Below are 26,675 nucleotides of genomic sequence, written 5' to 3'. Positions count from 1 at the left end.
TCCAGCCCCTCATCTGTGACTATTGATGATACAAATAATCTCAGCAAGGGGCCCAGCAATCACTTCCCTAGCTTCCCACAGAGTTCTAGGGTGCACCTGATCAGGTCGAGGTAACTGATTTCTAATTGAGTTTACCATATTTGTTCTTATTTCTGTTCCTACTTGTCATCTTCCTTTACCATTTCTTTCTGCTGTTTGCCTTCAAAAGAGCAGCATGGTATTTGCGTATTCTTTACAAAACAAAATTGCCCATGTCAAGGTATTTGCAATCAGTAGGCCAAAGTTTCCTTGAATATTGCAAGTATTTTAGTTGATATTCTCTATAATCTCTATTTTACTGAGCAGAAACTCTACAAAATAACTTGGGAGGATTTAGGCAATCTTCACTACTTGACATTAACCTGAACCCTTAGCCGCTGTATCCCCTTTCCTAGTGAATATCTGGAACAAACCATTTACTCTTCTGGTGGTATATTTGATTCCAGGGATGATTTCCTAATCACACATCCCATGGCTTCACTCAAGACCATCTATTTCACCTATGTATGATTACTAGACTCCTCCTAATCCATTTCTTTATTATCTCTAGACTTAACTATTCTAATACACTATTGAGAGGCCTTTGATCTTCAACCCTCCATAAGGTTAAGTTTATCTAAAAAGAGGAAAGAAAAGGCTCTGTGGTTAAAATTGCAAGTGTAATCTTAAGATGGACAAAAAGGGCTTCTTTAATGCTATAAAAAGGACAAGAGAGGCTAAAGTAAACATAAGCCCCTTAGAAAAAGAGACTGGGGAAATAATATTAGGGAACCAGGAAATGGCAGACGAGTTGAATACTGCATCAGTCTTCATGATAGAAGACACTAACAGTATTCCAAGAATGTTAAATAATCAAGGGGCAAAGAGGACAGAAGAAATAGAAGGAACATCATGAGAGGAAAAAGTGGTAAGGTAACTAATGGAGCAAATGACTGAAGTCCCTTAGACCTGATGAGATGCATCCTATGATTTTAAAGGAAGTAGCGAGATAGAGGATGCACTGATAGTAATTTTTCAAGATTCCTTCGACTCTGGAAAGGTATTGCGCGAATGAAGAACTACCAAAATAATTGATTCAAAAAAAGGGGGACCATAAAAGTTGTCAAGGCAAGTTCACGTGAAAAAATGTTAAGAGTCTCTTATTAAGGATATAATAACAGAGCACTTAGAAATTCATAATATGATTAAGCAGAGTCCGTATGGCTACGTGAAGGGGAAATCATGCCTGACAAATTCATTAAAATTACTTGAGAAGTATTAAGTAGGATAGGTAAAAATAAAGCAATGGATGTAGTGTTTAGATTTCCAGAAGTCATTTCATAAGCACCCTTGGCGTAGTGTATTAGCATGGATGAAGGCTTGGCTAACTAATGGAGGACAGAGAGTTGGAATAAGGAGTTGTATTTTCAGGATGGCAGCCTGTGACTAGTGAAGTGCGGGAGCTGGGGCTAGGATTATTTATAATATATATCAATGACTTGGAGGAGGGAAGTGAACGTATATCGCTACATTTGCAAATGATACAAAATAGTTGAGAATAAAAAGAAAACTTGAGAATGCAAGTGATGAATCGGCAGAGGAATATAGACAAGGAAGTGGTCAAGATCTTAGCTATTCACTTTCCTCGTTGAGGTTATTAATATATACTTAAATAATGGTGGTCCTAGCACTGATCTCTATGGCATTCCACTAGTTACAGGTTGCCATCCTGAAAATCCCCTCTTATCCCAATTTTTTGTCATTTCAGTAGCAAATTCTCTATCCATGATGTTATGCTACCTCCAACACCATGTGCCTGAACATTGAGAGCTGTAGAGGTTGGATGGTTTAATATTTTTAATTCTGAGATAAGCAGATTTTAATCAGTAAGGGAATCAAGAATTATAGGGAAACGGGTAGGAAAGTGGAGTTCACGATTATCAGATCAGCCATGATCTCATTGAATGATGGAATAGACTCAATGGGACAAATGTCCTACTTCTGCTTCTATGTTTTATAGTCTATCAAGTGCATCACAACTTGTATTGAGTACCATTTTCCCATCACTACTGTGCTTGCTGATAAACTGCTGCTTTAAGTGCTTTCTAACTTGCACCCTTTCTATGCCCTCTCCACTCATGCCATATCTCCTCCCTATTTCCAGTCTAACCAGCCTTACAACCTTCAGATACTTGCACTAACTCTGGTCTTTTATACAACTCCGTTGAAAATTATTCGTAGTTCTTGGGAGTCTAGGAGAACCCAGTTCAATGAGTTCTGAGCTGACTATCAATTCCAATGTACAGTCTGGAGACTTTGCCAAATGTGGGGCAGGCAATGCTTGGAGGCTCGACTAGTGGAATTGTTTGGAGGTTTGTACACTCTCCACTTCCTCAGCTTTGCCTCTGTGTTCCATCACTGTCATTTGATGTATTTGGTGCCTTTCTAAAGGAATGTTTTCCCTTTTGTCAGTCACAACCTATGTTAGATCTCTTCAGGAATCTTTTGATAACATCACTGAAGTATTTCTGTTTTCCTTTGGGAGTCTCATGTTGCCACTACATTCCAACTAGAACATTTGCTTCTGAAGTCTAGTAGGAGAAAGTGAGGACTGCAGATGCTGGAGATATTCTGAAGTCTAGTGTCAAGTATGAACAACATGTCCTGTCCAGTGGACCTGGTTTTCAGAAATTACTACCTCAATGCTAAACACGTTGGCTTGGGAGAGGGTGTTGCTTTTCAGTCTAGTTCTGGAGTATTTTGTGAAGACACTGCTGATGGTACGTCTCCACTTCTTTGAGACATTCGTTAATGATTGTCCAGATCTTCAAAATAAATAGCACAACATTCCCTGCTACTGAATAAACCATGACCTTAGTTTTGAGTTTGAGATCCTGGTCCTCAAGTATTCTTTTCCTCAGTTACCTGGAGATGACAATGAATTTTATCATCTCTATCTGTCTTCATTGAGAGGAGGCTCCTAAGTTATTGGAAATGATTTTCCAAGTCCTCATTGGTGATCTTAATCTATAAAAATCAGTATTGTAGTACAGGAGCTAGTTGGAAGCAGGCCTTAGATTAATAGGTATTGAACCAAACACTTTTGTTGAGATGTTTTAGAGAAGAAGTCACCAAGGGCAGAAATTCAGTTTGAGTTTGTTTATGCATAAGCATCATGCACATTGAAATTGGAATAATTCTGATTTTGGAAAGCAAAATGAAAAGTTTCCTGTCAACCTTAGGTAATTGGAGCAATTCACCAAGACTCCTTGGACAATACGTGCAAAACCTGTGATCCCTATCACCCAGAGGGACAAAGGCAGCAAATGCACAAGAGCGCTACCACCTCAAAAGTACTCTCCAAGTCTCACATCATCCTGACTTGAACTAGATCACCATTTCTTGGCTGTCATTGGATCGAAATCCTATAACTCTGTAATAGCATTGTGGGTGAATAGTGCAATCTTGATTATCCAAACATCAAATATCCAAATTTTGGATTTTCTGAGCAAGTTCCATAAAAACGGCATTAGACAACTCAGCATTCATTTATCAGTTAAACAGCATGATGGCGTGCATTGCTGGATAACCGAGAAATGTTCAATAACCGGCACTCATAAATTACCGCTTGTTGATTATCCAAATTATCAATTATCCGAACAAAATACTCCCCACCTGTCTTATTCGGATAATCAAGGTTCAACTGTTCTTACAACATATGGACAATAGGGTGATTCTTGAAAGCAGCTCATGGTCATTTTTATAAGGGCAACTAAGTATATGAAATAAATAGTTGCCTAACCATTAATGTCCACATTGTGGAGGTGAAAATTAATAGTTACTGGAGGTTAGATTCTGTATTGTAGCAAGCAAGGTAGAAAAGAGGGATTGGTGTCATAGCATTTTTTTTATCCCATTCTGCACTGATGTAGGATCTATTGTACTTATTTCCATTGGTGAGTATCACAACATGGTTGTCATTGTGGAACATGGCAGCAAATTTGATGAGAATGCTCTATAAGCTTTTGCAGTTGACAGAATCCAAGGCTTTCTTAAAAACAATAGGTCACTTACAACAGTTGGTACTGCGATTCGCTATCCCTTCTTGATTTGTTGTGAAGATCGTGTCCTGGGGTATACTTAAATTGGTAAAAAAAAAACACACTGAGTCAGGAAGGAACTCTTCAGCTATGTTGGGAAGAAATTAAGGAGGACCTGTATAATGAACTTTCCTGTGGCAGACAGCAGGATAACTTTTTTTTATTTATCGCAATAGGACTTCTGTCCCTTCTTGAATATAGTCATGATCACAGCATCCCTGAGCTACCTTGGCATATGCTCTTCTGGATGAGAAATATGACATTACAAAGAGTGTATCTCCATGTTGTAGAATTTTGGCAGGGATTTCCTCTCCAGAGCCTTCATTGCTCAGCAGCTATTACACTTAGCTTTATACTATGGTTTTGTGGAACTACTTTGGCTGGGATATTGAAAAGTAAGTTGAGGGTATTCAGTTGAAGACAGTCTTATTGAGGATTTGTTCAAAATATTCTTTCCATAAAGCATTGACTACCTCCTTGTTCCTTCCGAGTTTGGATCTCAGCATGTGGACTCATGAATGCTTGGGCTTAAGAAATAAAAAAAATTCTTACTGAAAAGAAGCTAAAGGAAACATTTTGCATATTATTTATTGCTAATTTTAAAAAAGTTGTAAAGGATATTATGAGGTACCAACTGAATTTGGTGATTTGCCTTTTCCTAGAAGCTGACCTCAATCAAAATACAGAATGACAAGATGAGGACAGGCAATTTGCCAGCCAACATGAAGAAAAACAGAGTGCTTCAGATCATCCCATGTAAGATTTTCTTTTAAAATCTAATCTGCTGTTTGTGCTTTGGTTAAGAAATGCTTCTAATTACGCCATGCAATTATGAAGTGTGAATATCAAAGAATTATCTTAATTGACCATCCAATTCTAGTGTCTCTTTTTTTGTGTGCTACGATAAATAACAAAGACTGAAGTTTTGCATTAATCATAAAATTTTACTGATAATCTCCTTAGTTGCCGAAGTATAAATTTTGCAACTTTGTACTGCAAACATTTATAACTAGTCTAATTAAATGTCACCGAGTAATGAAGGGAATTGAAAGCTCAAACTAGTGGACGGCACAGTGGTTAGCACTGCTGCCTCACAGTACCAGAGACCTGGGTTCAATTCCTGTCTCACGCAACTGTCTGAGTGGAGTTTGCACATTCTCCCTGTGTCTGTGTTGGTTTCCTCTGGATGCTCCAGTTTCCTCCCACAGTCCAAAAAATGTGCAGGTTAGCTGAATTGGCCATGCTAAATTGCCCATAGTGCTAGGAGAAGGCATAAATGTAGGGGAATGGGTATGGGTGGGTTACTCTTCAGAGGGTCGGTGTGGGCTTGTTGGGCCAAAGGGCCTGTTTCCACACTGTAAGTAGTCTCATCTATAATAATATAATCTAATCAAACTCCTTATAGCTATGATGATATATTGGAAAAAATAAGAAGCTTTCTAAAGAAGTCTGCAATAAAAAGCGCCTTTAGGTATTTTGTGTTTGAATGCCGCACTTTCAGGATGACTTACGAGATCAGCACAGATTCACCAAAATGACGTGCGCTTTTCTCAGACCCCTTTTCTTCAAGCACTCAAGCAGATGTTGTCCATTTACAGTATCACATCCATGTTGGCCACTTCGGAATTTTGCAAGTGCAAGCAGGTTGATTACAATAATAACTTACTTAGTACGAATAGACAAAGGGATATCATATTTTGTACACTTGTATGTCTTTGGGACATGTGGCCTACATAACCAGTATTATGCTGCCACAAAAATTCATATACAGGGTACTTCATCATTCGTTTGTGTAATAGGCTAAAATATCCTTTTGGCTTGATGGCACCATCCTGTTTCTGGCAAACGTCACTCACGTTGCTATTGCACAGCAGTGTAGAATAGCTAACTTCATCTGTTGCTTAAACCTCTAAACTTTTATGGTATGTTACCCTTCCAGGCTATCTGAGGTAGATTCCATGTTTTTTTAGAACCAGCAGTTATTGACTTAGGGTCCTAATTGAATGTGATAGAGAGAAATGATCTGATCAAGGTAGCTACCATTTCACAGAATGGCTTTTACTATCGTTCCACTTGCAGTTATTTAATTTATGTGCAGGCAAGTGAGGGTGTGTCTAACTGGGGCAGCAACATCAGGAGCTGGCTGGGCATCCTTAGATTACAGTTGTCTAACTGGGATCAACTTCTAATTGAAAGAATTACACAAAAGCTATCAGAATTAAAACCTGCTGTAAATCCTCACTAACTGTAAAGCTAGCATCCTCCCCACACCCCCAGAAAAAAATCATTGGACCATAGTCACCTTGATCCTTCATCCACCCCTCCATACAGGAACTCTCCTTTTGGACTGCGCAACCCACAGCTACACTCACACACACATCAGAAATGTGATGGAATGCTCCTCACTTTATTGGATGGCGGTAGCTCCAGTAAAACCTGGAAATTTAGGCCAAAGCACCCATTTGATTGGTATTGAATCTGTCACTTTCCAGTTTCACTTCACTAGCAGCAATGAATACAATTTACAAGAGGCTGCAGCAACTCACTGCAGCACTCTCCGAACTTGGGACCTCTACCACCTCCAAGGACATGAGCAGCAGATGAATGGGAGTGCCACCACCTGCAAGTTCCCCTCTAATCCGCACATCATCCTGACTTGGAACTATTTCACTGTTCCTTCACCATCACTGGGTCCACATTCTAGAACTCCCTCCCTATCAACACTGTGGGAAGGGCTTTTGCCCGAAACTTCGATTTCGAAGCTACTTGGATGCTGCCTGAACTGCTGTGCTCTTCCAGCACCACTAATCCAGAACACTGTGGGAGTGCCTATTCTACTTGGGCTGTCAGTCATTGAAAAAGCAGCTCACCATTATCACGTCACTTTTATTTATTTTTTAAAAATCTCTCGAGGAATAAATGTGTGCATGGCCTTTGGCTGCGTTGAGCTTCCCTCCTTTTCTGCTGATCTGCTAGAACAAGTGCTTGACAGTTTTTGAGGTATTATGTAAGTTCATTTCTCACTGGGTTATCACTGCACATATTTCCGATGCAGGAGTGATAAGACTATCATTTGAAGCCAAGAGCAACAGTTAGACTTCTTTCACTCTAGTTTATTTCAAGTCCAGGCAGTAGAAGGTATGTTTTGACATTAATGCCAGAACTTGAAATTAGAGTAGAGTCCAGAAAGCTTGAGTGCCTTCTCCCTGTTTGGTTGAGAAAACACGAGCTTCTCAATCAAACTTGTCAGATTATAACTTGATCTAGCAAACATGTAGCATGCCCCCATGCTTAATTCCTTTTGCATCAGTTTATTCCCAAGCTCATATATGTTCAACAAGTAATATGTTTGAATTTCATCAATTAGGATTTATTTTTCAACAATTTTGTATCGTCGTACATCCACTTCACTGATATGAAATATCTTAATATATTCTGTGGAATACTGATTACTAAATAACCGCATTATTTTTGCTGTTGACAGCATTAATTATGTTTCCCAGTTAATGCCCCCATTAACTGTTACACATGTTGTCATTTTAAGTTCTCTCTGTGTGTGGATTATGATTGTATCTTTCTGAATTTTCTGCATGAAAAATCTACATTCACCAGTTTACATAAATTATGAGCAAAAAATTCAGCTGTTGAGGTTGTTTTATTAATGATCATTTGGTATCCTCTAGTGGAGAAATTTGAAACTGTTATTCTTTTATATAATAAATTGTGCAGAGCTTATTCAAATATTGGCTTAAATGTACCTGTACACCAATTTAAGTTTGCAAACTTTTGTGGCTTTATTGGACTGTGAAATTGGTTTACCTGAAAATATTAATATTTAAGTATTAAATATGACAAATATAATCTTATGTTTGGCATTTGTTGGGAGAACGTATGTTTAAGTGTGAACTTTGCTCTTAAGTAACACATGGGGATCCCTGACCTGTTCTGAAAGTCAATATGCAGGTGCAACATGCAATTAAGAAGGTAAATCTTGACATTTATTCAAAGATGATTTGAGTACAGAAACTTTATTTTGGTTATTTAGAGTACAATTATGTAGAGACTTAATATGACAACTCTTGGGGTATTATGCAACCTTTTAGTCTCCATACTTAAAAAAAGATACATTTGCCACAGAAGTACAATGGTTCACCAACTGAGTTCCTAAAATGCACAGGTTGGCCTGTGAGGAAAGATTAAATAGACTATATAGGCTGGACTTCACTTGAATGCAAAGTAATCATTTTTGATCATTGTAAATTCTTCCAAGGATTCACAAGGTACATTTATTTTCCTTAAAAATGTGTTGCTGGAAAAGCGCAGCAGGTCAGGCAGCATCAAAGGAGAAGGAGAATCGACGTTTCGGGCATGAAGAAGGGCTTATGCCCAAAACGCCGATTCTCCTTTTCCTTTGATGCTGTCTGACCTGCTGCGCTTTTCCAGCAACACATTTTTAAGCTCTGATCTCCAGCATCTGCAGTCCTCACTTTCTCCACATTTATTTTCCTGGCTGGGAAGCCCAGAACTATTAACATAGCCTACCCCTTATTCCAAGACTGTTTAGGACTGAGCAAGAAGGATTTTTTTCAATAAGGGTAGTGAGCCTTTGGAATTCTTAGGCACATTTAGAGTCATAGAGATATACGGGGAAATAGATCCTTCGAACTAACTCAACTATGCCAACCAGATATCCTAAATAAATCTAGTTCCATTTGCCAGAATTCGGTCAAATCCCTGTAAACCCTTCATATTCATGCATCCATCCAAATGCCTTTTAAATGTTGTAATTATACCAGCCTCCACCACTTCCTCTGGCACATCATTCCATACACGCACCATCTTCTGCATGGAAGAAGTTCTCTCTTTTATTTCTTTCCCCTCTCACCTTAAATCTATGCCCTCTAGCTTTGGACTCACCCACCCCAGGGGAAAAGACCTTGTCTATTCACCCTATTCACGCCCTGATGATTTTATATACCTCTATAGGTCACCCCCAGAGCAGGAAAATAGACGTTTCAGGCAGGAGCTCTTCAACAGGAATAGTCGTTTGCCTGCTCCTTGAATGCTGCCTGACCTGCTGTGCTTTTCCAGCACTACTCTAATCTCCAGAATATACAGTCTTCACTTTCGTCTTTCAGTCACCTCTCAGCCTCCAACGCCCCAGGGAAAATAACTCCAGTCTATTCAGCCTCTGCCTATAGCCTAAATCCTCCAACCCTGGCAATATCCTTGTAAATCTTCTCTAAATCCTTTCAAGTTTCACAACACCCTTCCTCTAGCAGGGAGACCAGAATTGAATGCTGTATTTCAGAAGTATTTTAACCAATGCACTGTACAGTCACAGCATGACCTCTCAATTCCTATACTCAATGCACTGATCAATAAAGGAAAGCATACTAAATGCCTCCTTCACTATCCTATCTATCTGAAACTCCACTTCCAAGGAACTATGGATCTGCACTCCAAGGTCTCTCTGTCAGCAACACTCCCCAGCAATTTATCATTAAGTATGTAAGTCCTGCCCTGATTTGCCTTTCCAAAACGCAGCATCTCACGTTTATCTAAATTAAATTCTATCTGCTACTCATTGGCCCATCTGATCAAGATCCCATTGTACTCTGAAGTAACCTTCTTCACAATCCGCTGTACCATGTTGAGTATTTTCAAAATTGAGATCAAGGTATATGACAATACATCTGGAGATGGTTTTGAAGATCTGCCATGATCCATTGAATGGCAGTGTAGGCTCAAAGGGCAGATCTTATAATTCATAATTACATGCATAGTCTGGACTAACATTCCTCCTTGCTACATTCTAAACTACTCGTACTCAGGTCTTTTTTTTCCTGGTCAATTTGAGTATTTCATTGGGTTTCATACTATCTCTAATTTCCCTTGTAAGTCATGGTTTGGCCACCTTTCCCATTCTATTTTTGCACCAGACAGAAATTAACAATTGTTGCAGTTCACCAATGTGCTCTTTGAACGTTTTTGCTATTGCCTTCCACCACCATCCTTCAAGTCATGCCCCCAATCTATCACAGCCGACATGCACAGCAAGACTTATAGATAGTGCAATTTGTTGCTGCTGTGTAAGAGACTAGATAAGTTTGGGTTGCTTTCTTTGGAGCAGAGAAGGTTGAGGGGGGGATCTGATAGAGATGTATAAGATAGTGGAGCATGGGCAGAGTGAATAGAAAGCAGCCTGTTCCCTCAGTTGAAGGGATTATGATAGGATGGCATCATTTTTAAGTGAAAAGCAGGGGGTCGAGAGGGATTTTGAAAATAAACTTGTTCATCCAGAGAGTGGTGAGGGTCTGGAAAATACTGTCTGTGAGGATAGTTGAGGCAGGTAACCTTACAACCTTTAAAAAGTGTTTGGATAAGCACTTGAAATGTCATAACATTCAAGGCTATGGGCCCAGTATTTGTGGTAGTACCGACTCGATAGGCAGAAGGGCCTCTTCTATGCTGTGACTCTGTGTCAGTGGTGAAAGTGGTGGGTAGTGTAACAATCAAGCAGGCTGCATAATTCTAAATACCATTGATGTAATATGTTTCTTGACATCCACTAATGCAGTCGTAGTTTTGACTGGTGCTTTGTACATGCTGGATTGGGATTGGGAATCTGGAGTGGGTTACTTGTCACTGAATTCCCAGCCTCTAATCTATAATTTTGTAACCACAGTATTCATGTGGTTCTTCCTGTTCAGTTTCTGGGATGTTCCCTGTTTGTGAATCTTACTCTGTTCTTCCTATGTTAACTACTTTTTGTGTTTCTCCCTTATCTTTATTTAACATTTGATCTCAAATTACATTGCAATGCTTTTTATATTTGCTTTTTTGTGTGATTTGAATGTTTTATTTCATTATATCCTAAAAAGAAAGCATTTTTGGCTGTTTAGTGTAGGTTCACAACTGCTGGACTACAAGTTGATAATGTAGCACTTCTTCCTGCATTTGTTTACACTTGATCTTCGTTAGGCCATGTAGTGTTTTTCTGTGGGTTCCAAATCTTCATTTGAGAAAATGAGAAAAATTAGAACAGATGTCAATGTATATCACTTTTCCCTAGAAGTTTCTATTAACCTCAACGTGTTGCAATTGTCTTGCTTTATTTTAGCGTGAGAGAATGCATCAATATTTTGCTGTTGCAATTATCACAGTTCATCAGTTATACTGGTTTTGCAATTCAATAGAGATTGTAGTTTTGATTCAACTGTAAAGAAGTAGTTTCCCAGCCAGGAGCAACTTCCAACAAAGATTTTTAAAAATGTACTCTCAGACACTGGAAATAATTACAGGTACTCATGATGAGTATCAAGAATAGTTGAATAAGTTGGGAGAAAAATGAGTTGGTAAACAGAATACCATTCCCTGGTTGAATTGCAATGTGTTCAGTGCATGTTACAGTATAATTATGCACTTTTATTTCCATGTGATTTCAGACGAGTTTAACAGAGTTATCATTCCTGTAAAGAGAGGCGAAGAGAACACAGATTACGTGAATGCATCGTTCATTGATGTGAGTTTTTACAAAATTAGTTTATCGTGCATTCTGAATGTAAAATCAAGTTTTCAATTAAACATTAGAGTAGAAACTACACTAGAACTTAGCACTTAACACAGCCTCCAGAAGCATTTTTCTCTGCTGTGAACTAGAATCTGCACTTTGGTGGTTATTCCTTAATTTGGCATCATGTACTGGAATGTATGTTAGAAGTTACATGAGACCAAGTTATACCCAATAGATTTATTTGAAATCACAAGCCTTCAGTGCGCTGCTTTTTCATCAGGTGAAGTGAAGTACACAGTCTCAAGAATTTATAAAGTTAAAAATCATACAACACCAGGTTATAGTCCAACAGGTTTAATTGGAAGCACACTAGCTTTTGGAGCGCCGCTCCTTCATCAGGTGATCACCGAAAGCTAGTGTGCTTCCACTTAAACCTGTTGGACTATAACCTGGTGTTGTGTGATTTTTAACTTTGTACATCCCAGTCCAACACCGGCATCTCCAAATCAGAATTTATAGGCAGAGAGATCAAAATAGTATACAAATGATGTGAGTGAAGTGTCAACAGGCTGAGTAATAAGTCACCAAAGCAGAAGTTGCTGGGCAAGTTCAGGTTTTGTAGCATCTGTGAAGTGAAATCAAGAGTTAACATTTCGGGTCCAGTGACCCTTCCTCAGAACCTAAAACTTTAACTCTGATTTCACAGATGCTGCCAGACCTGCTGAGCTTTTCCAGCAACATTTGCTTTTATTTCTATTTTGCAGTATCTGCAGTTCTTCTGGTTTTTAAGTCTCTGCAGGTGACCACACTATACTGTTCTGTGTTTGTAAAATCTTCCTCACTGTCTTGTTTTGACACCACCACCTTGATAACTTATTATGATTTCTTGACCTTAATTAGTTTGTACAATTTTGGATTACTTGTTACTTTGGTTAGAACCTCGCATGAGACTCTTATACCTATCATGTTATTCCAGTCATTTGGTTTGTCTCCAGCACCATCTTATTTTTATTTTTTGTAATTATCTCTCTGCCTTAATTAACTGAATTATAGGTCATCCCTTCACTTGCTATTCAGCTGTTGACACTTTACTCACACCATCTGACACTTTTGATCACCTGCAGAGACTTATTATTCAGCCTATCAATATTCCACTCACACTATTTATATGACCTTTTGATCCCTGCCTATAAATTCTGTGCCTGATGAAGGAGCAGCATTCCAAAAACTTGTGATTTCAAATAAACCTGTTGGAATATAACTTGATGTCTTATGACTTCTGACCTTGTCTACCTCAGTCCAACACTGGCACCTCCACATCATGGAATATATGTGATATACTCACTTTTCTATTCTGCAAGGTAGTACGTGCGATTTTTGAGAATATTTATAACTCAAGTCGAGGTTCTGGTTGTAAGTTTGCTCACTGAGCTGGAAGGTTTGTTTTCAGATGTTTCGTCGCCATACTAGGTAACATTAGTGAGCCTCTGATGAAGCGCTGGTATTATGTCCCGCTTTCTGTTTATGTGTCTTGGTTTCATAAGGTGGGTGATATCATTTGCGGTTCTTTTTCTCAGAGGTAGATGGGGTCCAAATTGATGTGCTTATTGATGGAGTTCCAGTTAGAATGCCAGGCATCTAGGAATTCTCATGTGTGTCTCTGTTTAGCTTGTACTAGTATAATATTCTTACATACAGACAAAGAAGGACACCACTTTGACTGGGACTACATATCCATCCTCGGACAAGTTCAAATCTAAATGCAGCAAGATGTGGACAATATCCAAGCTTGGGCTGATAATTGATAAGAAACATTTTGCCAAACAAGTGCCAACTCAAACACAAAAGAATGTAATCATCATCCCTTGACGTTCAGTGGCATCTCCGTCATTGAATTTCCCACAATCTGTATCCTGAGAGTTACCATTGACCATATACTGAACTAGAGTAGTCATCTAAGTACTGTAACCATAAGAGCAAGTCCAAGGCAAGGAGCCTTACAGCTAGTAACTCACCACCTGGCTCCCCAAAGTCTGTCCACCATCTACAAGGTAAAAGTCAGAATTATGAAGATACTTCCCAGTTATAAAGGTAAGTGTAGCTCCAACAGGTTGATGCCATCCAGGACAGAGCAGTCTATTCAATAGCAGTGATGTGTACAATCTGCAAGATACACTGCAGAAATTCACCAAGGCTCCTTAGTCAGTACGTTCCAAATCAATGACCACCACCATCTAAAAGTTAAAAGGGCAACAGATATATGGGCATACCATGACCCACAAGTTCTCCTCCGAGCCACTCACCATACAGACTTGGAGATATATCATTGTCACTGAGCAAATCCTGCAACTCCCTTCCCCAACGTAACCTGTACCAAATAATCTCTTTAAGTTCAAATTGAAGGTGACAGCTTAACATAACGTTCTCGAGGCCAATTAGCACACTAAACTTAGGAGCTCTTGCAGAGATCTGCTGGAACTGAGATGACTGACCTCCAACAACCACAAACATGTGTCTGGTATGATTCCAACTGGCTGACAGTTTATTAGTACGAATTTTATTAACTCCAGTAAATAAGAGCATAAGGCCTGTAGAGGTTGCGCCCCCATTCAATAAGATCATATCTGACCTTTTTGTAGACTCAGCATCACTTACCCATCTGCTCAAATTTAATTCCTTTACTGTTCAAAAATCTATCTTTGCCTTAAAAACATTCACCAACGTAGCCTCACCTGCTTCACTGGGTAGGGAATTCCACAGATTCACAACCCTTTGGGAGAAGAAGTTCCTCTCCAACTCAGTCCTAAATCTGTTTCCCCTTATTTTGAGGCTATGCCATGCAGTTCTAGTTTCACCTGCCAGTGGAAGCAACCTCCCTTCTTCTATCTTATCCATTCCTTTCATAATTTTATATGTTTCTATAAGATCCCCCCTCATTGTTCTAAATTCCATTGTATAGTCTAGTCTACTCAATCTCTCCTCATAAGTCAACCTTCTCAACTCTGGAATCAACTTTCTCTGTACCCCTCGAGTGCCAGTACATCCTTTCTCAAGTAAGGAGACTGAAACTGTACACCATGCACCAGGTGTGGCCTCACCTGTACCCTGTACAGCTGCAGCATAACCTCCCTATTTTTCAACTTCATCCCTCTAGCAGTGAAGGATAAAATTCCATTTGTTATTTTAATTATCTATTGCTCCTGCCAACCAACGTTTTGTGATTCATGCACAAGGACACACGGCCCATTTGCACTGTAAAATGCTGTAATTTTTCACCATTTAAGTAGTCGTCCGTTTTGTTGTTATTCCTACCAAAATGGATGACCTGACAATGTTGTACTCCATCTGCCAGACCCTTGCGTACTCACTTAACCTATCTATACCCCTTTGCAGACTTTCCTTGATGCTACAACCAGTCAGACGAGGCCTTGATGTCAAGGACTTGTTACTCTCCCCTCACCTCTGGAATTCAGTTCTCTTGTCCATGTTTGAACCAATATTATAATAAAAAGCTGAGTGGCCCTGAAAGACCCAAACTAGGCACCAAAGGGCAAGTTATTTCTGTGAAAATGCTGCTTGACAGTACTTTGATGACACTTTCCATCACTTTACTGATTATCGAGAGTGGCCTGGATATATTTGTCCTGAATTGTGTGTGCAGGACTCACTTGGGCAATTTTCCACACTTTCACATAGATGTCAATGTTGCTTGGCTAATATGGTATGGCCAATTCTGGAGCCTGCCTTCAGTACTATTAATGGAATGTTCTGGGGGTTCCTAGCCTTTGCAGTATCCAGTGCCTCGAACCTTTGCTTGTTATCACATGAGTGAGTTGAATTGGTATCTGTAATGCTGGGGACCTTCAGAGGAAGCCAAGATAGACCATTCATTCGGTACTTCTGTCTGAAGATTGTTGCGAATGCTTCAGCCTTGTTTTGTTCACACTGATGTACTGGACTCTCCAATCATTGAGGACATTTGTGGAAAGTTCTCCTCCAGCAGGTTGCTTAATTGCCACCCATCATTCACAACTGATGTGGCAGGACTGCAGAGCTTTGACCTAAATCTGTTGGTCATGGAATTGCTTAGCTTTTAGCGAGTTTTGAGAAGATTTGTAGCTCAGGTTGAGGTTCTGGAATAGGTAGCTGAGCTGGAAGGTTTGTTTTCAGATGTCTTGTCACCATACAAGGTGACCATCATCAGTGAGCCTCCGGATGAAGCACTGGTGACGTGGCCCACTTTCTATTTGTGTGTTTAGGTTCCTTAGGTTGGTGATGTCATTTCCTGTTTTTTTTTCTCAGGGGGTGGTAGATGGGATCCAAGTTAATGTGTTTGTTGATAGAGTTCTGGTTAGAATGCCATGTTTCTAGGAATTCTTGTCCGTGTCTCTGTTTGGCTTGTCCTAGGATGGATGTGTTGTCCCAGTCGAAGTGGGACAACCCAAACTTTGGGTCTGCTACGTGGATGACACCTTTGTAATCACTAAATGAAACAAATTAGAGGAAACATTCAAGACTATCAATAATACCCTTACTGGCATAAAATTCACTAAAGATGAAGAAAACAACATTCCTAGATGTTGCAGTAGAGCAAACACCCAACTTCAGACCAGCGTCTACAGGAAAACAACACATACTGACCAAATACTGAACTACAGAAGCAATCATCCCAACACCTACAAAGCGAAGTTGCATTAGAACATTATTTCAATCAGTAAGGGAATCAAAGGAAAATACACGCAATGTAGCTCAGATCCATCATGAAAGTTTCTGACCAAAGTTCCTCTCTCTGAAACTGAGTACTAAATTCTACTGTGTTATGGTCACTGTTTCTAAGGGAATCTTTTATTCTGACATCATTTATTAAGCCTGCCTCGTTAGAATTAGATTTTATTGTGACATACATATTACCAGATCCAAAATTTCCTGATCCCTGGTTGGATCCATACATATATTAGAGTCATAGAGATATACAGCACAGAAACAGACCTTTTGGTCCAACTTGTTCATGCCAACCGGATATCCTAAATAAATCTAGTCCCATTTGCCAGCATTTGCCCCATATCCCTCTAACCTTTCCTATTCATATACCCATCAAGATGCCTTTTAAATGTTGTAATTCTGCTAGCTTCCATTTCCTCTGGTATTGTTCGAGGTAATGGTCCCATATCCACTCTATTCTTCCCCACGGCTCCCTGTTCCAATCTGACTTTACACAAAGATTAAAATTACCTATGTACTGCCTTTGTCGCATATCCTTATTATCTCCTGATTTATTCACTGTTCCACCATGTACTGTTATGCAGCCTAATGACTACTCATTTTTGGGTCTGTTTGTCCTTTTTATTTCTTACCTCCATCTGTGTGGATTTTACATCTTTCAATTCAAGATAATTTCTTGCTATTGTACTTATATTTCATACCAACAGTGCCACACCATCACCCTTTCCTTTCTGCTTTACCTTTCAAAAAATCATCTTCCCCTGAATATTTTATTCGCAGCTTTAATCTCATTGTAATCGTGTCTCTGTAATAGTTATAAGATCACACTCAGTAGTCTGTATTTGTGTGGTTAGTTAATTTATTTTGTTCTATATGTTCCACATATTCAAGTAAATTGCCATCAGTTTTACTGTCTTACATATTTTCTTATCAACTTGTTCAGAGATGTTATTGCACACCTCTGGAGCAGATGGGATTGAATCTATGTCTCCTCACTCCAAGGTAGGGACACTAGTACTGCACCACAAGAGCCCCATTATTTTGTTTTATGGCCAATATTTCCCCTTGTGACCCTATTTACCGCTCTTTCTTAATGTTTGTATCCTCTGTTCCTTCCTGTTTCACTCCAGGCATCATTATCCAAATAGCTGCCCTGTAGTTCTGCCATATCCTGTTGCTTTGTGAGCTGGTGCTTTTGCATTTCCCCTCTCCCAAACCCTCCTCCCCTTCTAATTAGTTTCAAAATCTCTGTACAGCCTTAAATATTTGATTTGCCAAGGCACTTGTTCCAACACAGTTGGAACATGAGAATAGCTGTCTTCTATGCCAGCCTCTTTGAGGGTTTTTGGAGCTGCTGTGTTCCAGGCAGTGGAGAACATTTCATTCCATTCGTGACTTGTATTTAGTTGTCCGTGAATTAGCTTTGAGAAGTGAAGAGTTAAGTACTAACTGCAGAATTTCCAGCCTCTGACTTGGTCTTGTTGTACATACATGACCAGTCCAATTCAGCTTTGAGTCGATGATAACTCCAAAGATGTTGATATTGGGGAATTAAATATGGTAATGCCATTGGGTGACGATTAAATTCTGTCATGTTGGATATGGTCATTTTCTGGCACTTTTGTGGCACAATTGTCACTTCCACTTATTATAAAAAACCTTAATGTCCAGGTCTCACTGCATATGGGCATGGACTGCTTCAAGACGCGAGAATCCTGAGATGCTTTAGTGAGGTCATTAATTATTCCTGTCCCATTACACAGGTCCAGCTGAGTAGTATGTGCAGTCTGTACAATATATTGGCAATAAGGTGTGATTAGGGCTGAAAATGTGTTGCTGGAAAAGCGCAGCAGGTCAGGCAGCATTCAAGGAACAGGAGAATCGACGTTTCGGGCATAAGCCCTTCTTCAGGAATAAGGTGTGATTACACTAGTGGAGGTGCAGAAAAGGATCATAAAATCTCTATAGTGCAGGAAGAGGCCATTTGGCCCATCGAGTCTGCACTGACCCTCCAAAGAGCATCATACCCAGAATCAGCACACCCCCACCCAACTCCATAATTCCATATTTACCATAGCTAACTTGCCTAACCTGTAAATCCTTCGTCACTGAAGGACAATTTAGCAAGGCCAGTCTACGTAACCTATACATCTTTGGACTCTGGGAGGAAACCTGACAAGGAGAACAGTGCAGGAAAGCATGAGGGGACACCTAATCAAGGTATAGACAAGGTGAAAACAGCTCTTCCCCTTAGTTGAAAGGTAATAAACAAGGGTGTATAATTTTAAGGTTTAGAGAAAGACAGGAGGTTTAGAGGAGACTTGAGGAAAAACTTTTTCACCCAGAGTTTGGTGGAAATCAGGAATGCACTGCCTGTGAAGATAGTTGAGATGGGACATCACAACATTTAAGAGTACTTGGATGAGCACTTAAAGTGTCATAACATTTAAGGCTATGGCTCTAGTGTTGGAAAGTGGGACTAGTGTAGACTTGGGTGTTCTTGTCAGACTTGATGCACTCAAGAGTCTCTTCTGTACTCCATGATTCTAAGTCTGGAATGGTTTTGAACATTGTACAATGAACAGTGATTCACCACTCTCTGTAATCCGATCTTGAATGGTACAATTGCCATACCAGGTAGTGATACATCCAGACAGAATGCTCTCGATGGCGCACCTATAAACGTTGGCAAGGGTATTCGCCATCATGCCTGAGGAAGAAGAGACGTTGGGCACTTGTAACCAGTGCATCCACATGAAAAGTCCAAGAAAGCTTGTTGTGAATGACCACTCTCAGGAGCTTGACACTCACTCATGCCACCTGTCCTGTTAATGTGTAGAGGGACATAAGTAACATTCTGCCGAAAGTCAATAATGAGTTCCTTGGTTTTGCTGGCATTGAGAGCTAGGTTATTCTCAGTGCACCATTTTTCCAGGTCTTCCACATCCTGTCTGTAGTGTGTTTCATCGCCATCTGAGATTCGACCGATTATGGTGATCTCATCAGCGAACTTGTAAATGGCAGGTATCTGGTATTTGGCGACGCAGTCATGGGTATACAGGGAGTACAGTAGGGGACTGAGAACACACCCCTGGGGGCTTCAGTGTTGAGTGTTAGTGGGATGAAATATTCTCCCAAATCTTCACTAATTGTGGCCTGTGGGTCAGGAAACTGAGGATCCAGTTGCAGAGAGTGGGGCTTTGTCAGAGATCATTAAGTTTAGTAATCAGTCTCGAGGGGATAATAGTGTCGAAGGCTGAACTGTAGTCAATGAGTAGGATTCTTACGTAGTTGACCTTGGGGTCAAGATGTTCTAGGGGGGGAGTGAAGGGCAAGTGATGTGGCATCTGACATGTTATGGCACGTGGTATGGATCTGTTGGTCCGATAGGCAAATTGGAGTGGGTCAGGAGGAGTGGGGAGGCTGGAGTTGATTAATGCCATTACCAGTCTTTCAAAGCACTTCATGACCACCGAAGTTAGGGTCACTGGGCAGTAGTCATTGAGACATGCTGCATGAGCCTTCTTAAGCACAGGGATGATGTTGGCCTCTTGAGACAGTCAGGGACAGTGGCCTGACTGCAGCAGTGAGAGGTTGAAGATGTCTGAGAAGACTTCTGCCAGTTGATCTGTGTATGCTGCGCCTGGTCCCATCACTTTCCCTGGATTCACACGAAGGAAAACTGATCTGACCTCTGATGCACAGTGACTGTTGGGATAGGTTTGTCAGGACTTGTCAAAATAGGTATTACCTTTCTGCCGAAATTCTGCTCAAAGCGAGCATAGAAGACATTGAGACGATCTGGAAGGGATGTGTCATTGTCTGCTATCTTGCACTGTCTCTTTTTAGAACCTGTGACGTCATTCAGTCCTTGCCATAGTCGCCGGGTGTCCATCTGGGTCTCTAATTTAGATCAGTATTGGTCCTTGGCTGTCTTAATGGCTCTGCAAAGGTCATACTTGGATTCCTTATATTTGAGTGGGTCTCCTGATCTGAAGGCCTCACGCCTGTTTTTTTAGCAGACTCTTTATGTCCTATTCATCCAGGGTTTCCTGTTGGGGAATAGCGGAATTGACTTCCTCGGTATGCAGTCCTGTACACACTTGCTGATAAAGTCTGTGACGGTGGTGGCGTACTTGTCCAAGGAGTGTGTGAACTGTTTGAACATGACCCAATCAGCTGATTCCAGACTGTACCAGAGTTGATCCTCTGCCTATTCCAACCAGCACTGCAAAGGGGTCTCCTGCTTGACTGTAAGCTGGGAGAAGAAGCACAGCATTGTGGTCGGAGTTCCCGAAATGAGGGCAGGGGATGGAGCGGTAGGCATCTTTCACAGTGGTGTCGCAGTGATCTAAAATGTTTAGGCCCCTGGTGGGGCAGGTAATGTTCTGGTGGTACTTGGGCAACACCCTCCTTAGATTAGCTTGATTGAAGTCACCAGTTACAATAAACAGGGCCTCGGGGTGTTCCATCTCCAGGGTGTTAGTGGTGGAGTACAGCACATCCACCACTCCCTCAACCTTTGCTTGTGGCAGTTTGTACATAGCAGTTAGTATAGCAGCGGTAAATTCCTGTGGTAGATAGAAGGGGCGGCATTTGGTGGTGAGGAATTCATGGTTTACCCGAGGACACTGTACGGTCTATACGATGGATAGAAAAACCATCAACCTGAAGTGCACAGTCGGGAGTGGATGCTTTGAGCCAGGTTTTTGTGAAGCAGAGTGCACAGTAGTTCCGCAGTTCACGCTGGAAGCTGAGCTGTGATCTGAGTTTGGCCATGTAGTCTCAGTCTTACTCGCAGACCGGCACGCATTTGAGTAGTCCATAGTCTGGTGGAGTGGATTGTGACTGCTTGCAGTTAAGTGATCTATCCTAGGACCCTGTGGAGCAGATAGGTTTGCGTTTAGTGTAGTTTTGCAGAGGGTCTGCTTAGGACCCAGTGTCGCAGGTAATTTACGGTTTGGTTGTCTTTACAGGAGGGAGTTTGCTTAGGACCCAGTGGAGAAGTTCCTGGTTTCATCTGCTGCCGGTTTGCTGCTCCAGGTCCAACCGCATTTTTTACATAAGTATTTGGGCTGCTCTCCAGATATGTTCTGATAGATTTCACATCAGGCGGGCATCTTATGAGGACGGGAGAGTTCCATGTCGGTTCTCCTTACCGGGGCAAGTCTTTCACGTCCCTCTATTTTCTGGCAGGCCTCAAGCCTGGGGCTCACGTAGGCTGCCTCTGGCTTGCCTGGTCTTCTTCTGAAAACTGGTCGGATGGGTCATGGGCACCATGAGGTTTGCTGCCTTCATCCAGTAAGCTAGTTTTGAGGATCGGAGGAACTTCAAACCTTTGAGTTTAGATAAAACATACTTTTAAAAATTACTAATAACTATGCTATTAAGTTTAAAGAATGTGAAATGATTGTAGGAAATAGGAAACTTAGATCTGCATACAGGAGCTCACAAGGAGTCGGCCATATCCAGCGCCATTTTGCTTCTTCAGTGGTATAGGTTTTATGGAGAATTAGGTTTAATACATTTGCGTGGAAATTAGAAATTCTAAGAAGAACAAATCACTGATAGCGTGGTCTGTAAGCCACCAAATAATAGCATCACATTGGGGCGTGCGGTAAGCAAAGAAATAACTAATACCTGTTAAAATGGTATGGCAATTATCACACGTTGACTGGTCAAACCAGCTCAGTCAGGATAGCCTTGAGGAGGAGTTCATTGAGTGAATCTGTGATAGTTTTCTTGAACTGTATGTAAGAGAACCAACAAGGGAACAAGCTATCCTAGATCTAGTCCTGTGTAATGAGACAGGAATAATTAATGACTTCATAGTTAAGGATCCTCTTGCCAGGAGCAATCATAGTATAGTTGAATTTAGAATACAAATGGGGAGTGTGAAAATAAAGTCTAAATACAGGTTCCTGTGCTTAAATAAGGGAGGGGAGTTGACTAAAGCAGACTGGAAACAAAGACTTTGTGGTGGGGCAGTGGATGACTTCCAAAGCAGTTTGTTCAAGTGCTCAGCAAAAATATATTCCAGTGAAAAGGAAGGTCTGTAAGAAAAGGGATAATCAGCCATGGGTGTCTAAGGAAATAAGGGAGGCTATCAAATTGAAAGAGAAAGCATACAAAGTGACCAAGATCAGTGGGAAACTAGAAGCCAACTATTAAGACAGCAATCTAGGTTTGTTCAATATATTATTTCAGTTAGGAGAAGGGAGGACTGCAGATGCTGGAGATCAGAGTCGCGAGTGTGGTGCTGCAAAAGCACAGCAGGTCAGGCAGCATCCGAAGAACTGGAGAATCGACATTTCGGGCTTAAGACCTTCATCAGGAACGAGGCTTGTGAGCCGGGGGCTGAGAGATAAATGGGAAGGGGGTGGGGCTGGGGGGGGAAGACAGCTGCTGTACTCTTTTGCTATAACTTCAGTGTCTTATCTGATGAAGGAACAGCGTTCTGAAAGTTGGTACTTCCAAACAAACCTGTTGGACTATAACCCCCTTGTGTGATTTTTAACTAAGATGAGTAGCAGAGCATAGTGTGCATACATTTTGGTAGCGTAACAGTAAAAAAGATTATTACTTAATGGTAAAAGGTTGCAGCATGCTGCTATGCAGAGCGACCTTGATGTCCTTGTGCGTGAATCAAAGAGAGTTGGTCCGCAGGTACAACAGATAATTAGGAAGGCAAATAGAATTTTGTCCTCATTGTCAAAAGGGATTGAGTTTAAAAGTAGGGAGGTTATGTTGCAGCCATGTAGGGTGCTGGTGAGGCAACACCTGGGGTACTGCATGCAGTTTTGGTCTCCTTACTTGAGAAAGGATGTGCTGGCACGAGAGGGGGTGCAGAGGAGGTTGGCATATGAGGAGATACTGAGTAGACTGGGCTTATATTCAATGGAATTTAGAAGAATGAGGGAGTTCTTATAGAAATATATAAAATTATGAAGGGAATAGAAAAAATAAACACAGAGAGGATGTTTCCACTGGTAGGTGAAACTAGGACAAGAGGATGTAGCCTCAAAATTAGCAGGAGCAGATTTAGGACTGAATTGAGAAGGAACTTTTTCACCCAGAGGGTTGTGAATCTCTGGAATTCCCTGTCCAGTGAAGTAATTAATGCTACTTCAGTAAATATTTTTAAAGCTAAAATAGATATTTTTTGAACAGTAAAGGAATTAAGAGTTACGGTCAAAGGGGAGATAAATGGAGCTGAGGCCACAAAAATATCAGTCATAATCTAATCGAATGGCAGAGTCGACTCGAAGGGCCAGGTGCCAAATCATCCGCCAACATTTCCGCCACCTCCAAAAAGACCCCACCACTCGGGATATATTTCCCTCCCCACCCCTTTCCGCCTTCCACAAAGACCGTTCCCTCTGTGACTACCTGGTCAGGTCCACGCCCCCCTACAACCCACAATCCCATCCTGGCACCTTCCCCTGCCACCGCAGGAACAGTAAGACCTGCGCCCACACCTCCTCCCTCACCTTTCTATCCAAGGCCCTAAAAGAGCCTTCCACATCCATCAAAGTTTTACCTGCACATCCACTAATATCATTTATTGTATCCATTGCTCCCAATGTGGTCTCCTCTACATTGGGGAGACTGGGCGCCCCCTAGCAGAGTGCTTTAGGGAATATCTCCGGGACACCCGCACCAATCAACCACACTGCCCCGTGGCCCAACATTTCGACTCCCCCTCCCACTCTGCCGAGGACATGGAGGTCCTGGGCCTCCTTCACTGCCGCTCCCTCACCACCAGGCGCCTGGAGGAAGAACGCCTCATCTTCCGCCTCGGAACACTTCAACCCCAGGGCATCAATGTGGACTTCAACAGCTTCCTCATTTCACCTTCCCCCACCTCACCCTAGTTCTAAACTTCCAACTCAGTACTGTCCCCATGACTTGTCCGGACTTATCCTACCTGCCTATCTCCTTTTCCACCTATCCACTCCACCTCCCTGACCTATCACCTTCATCCCCTCTCCCACTCACCTATTGTACTCTATGCTACTTTCTCCCCACCCCCACCCTCCTCTAGCTTATCTCTTCACGCTTCAGGCTCTCTGCCTTTATTCCTGATGAAGCGCTTTTGCCCGAAACGTCGATTTCGCTGCTCCTTGGATGCTGCCTGAGATGCTGTGCTCTTCTAGCACCACTAATCCAGAATCTGGTTTCCAGCATCTGCAGTCATTGTTTTTACATCGAAGGGCCAGATGGCCTACTCCTGCTCCTAGTTCTTCTGTTCTTATTTTTATGTTCTTATGAAGCATGTGAAGATTGTTGGGCCTCAGGCTCTACCCTGAGGAACTCCTGTGATGATGTGCTGGGACTAAAATGATTGACTTTCAGCTATTGTTATACACAGTAACCTTTGAATTGTGCTGAGCTCCATCCAATCAGGTCATATCTGAGAGTTTGGCTGGCTGGTCAAGCAATCTAACATGAGATCCTGATGGGCTCAGAAGTACCACTTGGGGTCACTTGATAGTCTTACTATTCAATATAATATATCCATTCGCCACACGCAATAACCCATCACATGTATATAAGACAATAATTCTTCTTTGTAACACTGGCCAGGAAATTATCTTTGAGAAGTGATAATTAGACAGGATCTTACACTCATGATAGAAAGAAGTATTAATGGCAGTACTAAAATTTGATCACCCAGAGCACAATAGAACAACTGCAATCTTTATTTGTGCTAGAAAAGACTAGAGGAGCTGAAAATCATTTAAATGGGGAATACTGCATAAAGCTACAGAACAGAGGGAATGGGGAGTCCTCATCCATGAATCACAAGAGGTGAGCATCAAAGTTCAGGTTTAATAGGGAAGGCAAATAGATTATTGGCCTCTATCTCAAGAGAATGAAGTATGCAATGGTGGGCATGATCTATATGGACTTGTGCTTGTCATTTATATAAATGATGTTTACGTGAAACATAGGAGTACTGGTTAGTAAGTTTGCAAATGACACCATAATTAGTGGTGGACTGGACAACAAAGAAGGAAACAACGGGATCTTGATTAGATGGGCCAATGGCCAAGGAATAGCAGGTATAATTTAGTTTGGATAAATGTGAGGTGTTGCATTTTGGAAAGGCAAATCACGGCAGGACTTATACGCTTAATGGTAAGGTCCTGGGGAGTGTTGCTCAACAAAGAGATCTTGGAGTGCAGGTTCATAGTTCCGTAAAAGTGGAGTCGCAGGTAGACAGGATAGTGAAAAAGGTGTTTGGTATGTTTGTCTTTATTGGTCAGTGAATTGAGTATAGGAACTGGTGGCTTATGTTGTTTCTGTTCAGGACATTGGTTAGGCCACTTCTGGAATACTATGTGCAGTTCTGGTCTCCCTGCTGTAGGAAAAATGTTGTGAAAATTAGATTAGATTAGATTCCCTAACTTGAAAGGGTTCAAAAAATATTTACAAGGATGTTGCCAAGTTTGGAGGATTTGAGCGATAGGGAGAGGCTGAATAGTGTGTCAGAGGCTGAGGGGTGACCTTATACAAGTTTATAAAAGTCATGAGTATGGATAAGGTGAACATGCAAGGACTTTTCTCTGGGGTGGGTGAAACCAAAACTAGAGGACATAGGTTTAAGATGAGAGAGGAAAGATATAAAAGGGACCTTAGAGGCAACTTTTACAAGCAAACAATGGTGTGTATGGAATGAGCTGCCAGAGGAAGTGGTGGAGACTGGTACAAGTGCAGCACTTAAAAGGCATCTGGATGAGTATATGAATAGGAAGGGTTTGAAAGGATATGGGCCAAATTCTAGCAAATGGGACTCGACTTATTTAGGATATCTGGTTGGTATGGACAAGTTGGACCGAAAGCTCTGTTTCCATGCTGTACATCTCTATGACTATATTAAAGTAGGGAGGTTTTGCTAAAACTATATAAGGCGCTGGTCAGACTACAGGTGGAATATTGTGAACAGTTTTGCGCGCCTTTATCTAAAGATTTATTGGCATTAGAGGCAGTCTAGAGAAGGCTCACTAGACTGATTTGGGAAATGAGAAGTGATCTTATTTGGATATACAAGATTCTTAGGGAACTTGGTAGGGTAAATGTGGAAAGGTTGTTTCCCCATTCTGTAAGTGCCTAGGACCAGAAGCTTTAATGTCAGACTAGGGAGTTGCACATTAAGATGCACTCTTCCGAGTGTTGTAAATTTGTCAAATTCTTTACCACAGAGGGTTGTTGAGACTTGGTCATTAAATGTATTTAGGGCTGAGTTGATAAATTTTTAATGAGTTTGAGAGTCAAGGATTATGGGGAAAAGCAGAAAAATGGAGTTTAGGATTATC

At 41.1% G+C, this 26,675-nt stretch overlaps 1 protein-coding gene across 5 annotated transcripts in view; it reads left to right on the top strand.

The window, feature by feature from the left end:
• ptpra (protein tyrosine phosphatase receptor type A) overlaps positions 1-26,675 on the top strand; it is a 291,473-nt gene that overhangs the window by 242,762 nt on the left and 22,036 nt on the right. For all 5 annotated transcript variants that reach the window (XM_072576685.1, XM_072576703.1, XM_072576713.1 and 2 more), the window contains 2 exons: positions 4,781-4,874; positions 11,567-11,643. In XM_072576685.1, the coding sequence (XP_072432786.1) occupies positions 4,781-4,874; positions 11,567-11,643 (171 nt within the window). The remainder of the gene's footprint in view (positions 1-4,780; positions 4,875-11,566; positions 11,644-26,675) is intronic.

Source organism: Chiloscyllium punctatum, chromosome 1, assembly GCF_047496795.1.
Source record: "Chiloscyllium punctatum isolate Juve2018m chromosome 1, sChiPun1.3, whole genome shotgun sequence".
NCBI classification, from domain to species: domain Eukaryota; kingdom Metazoa; phylum Chordata; class Chondrichthyes; order Orectolobiformes; family Hemiscylliidae; genus Chiloscyllium; species Chiloscyllium punctatum.
Note: the sequence above shows the minus strand (reverse complement) of the source record. Positions and strands in the feature narration are given on the sequence as shown.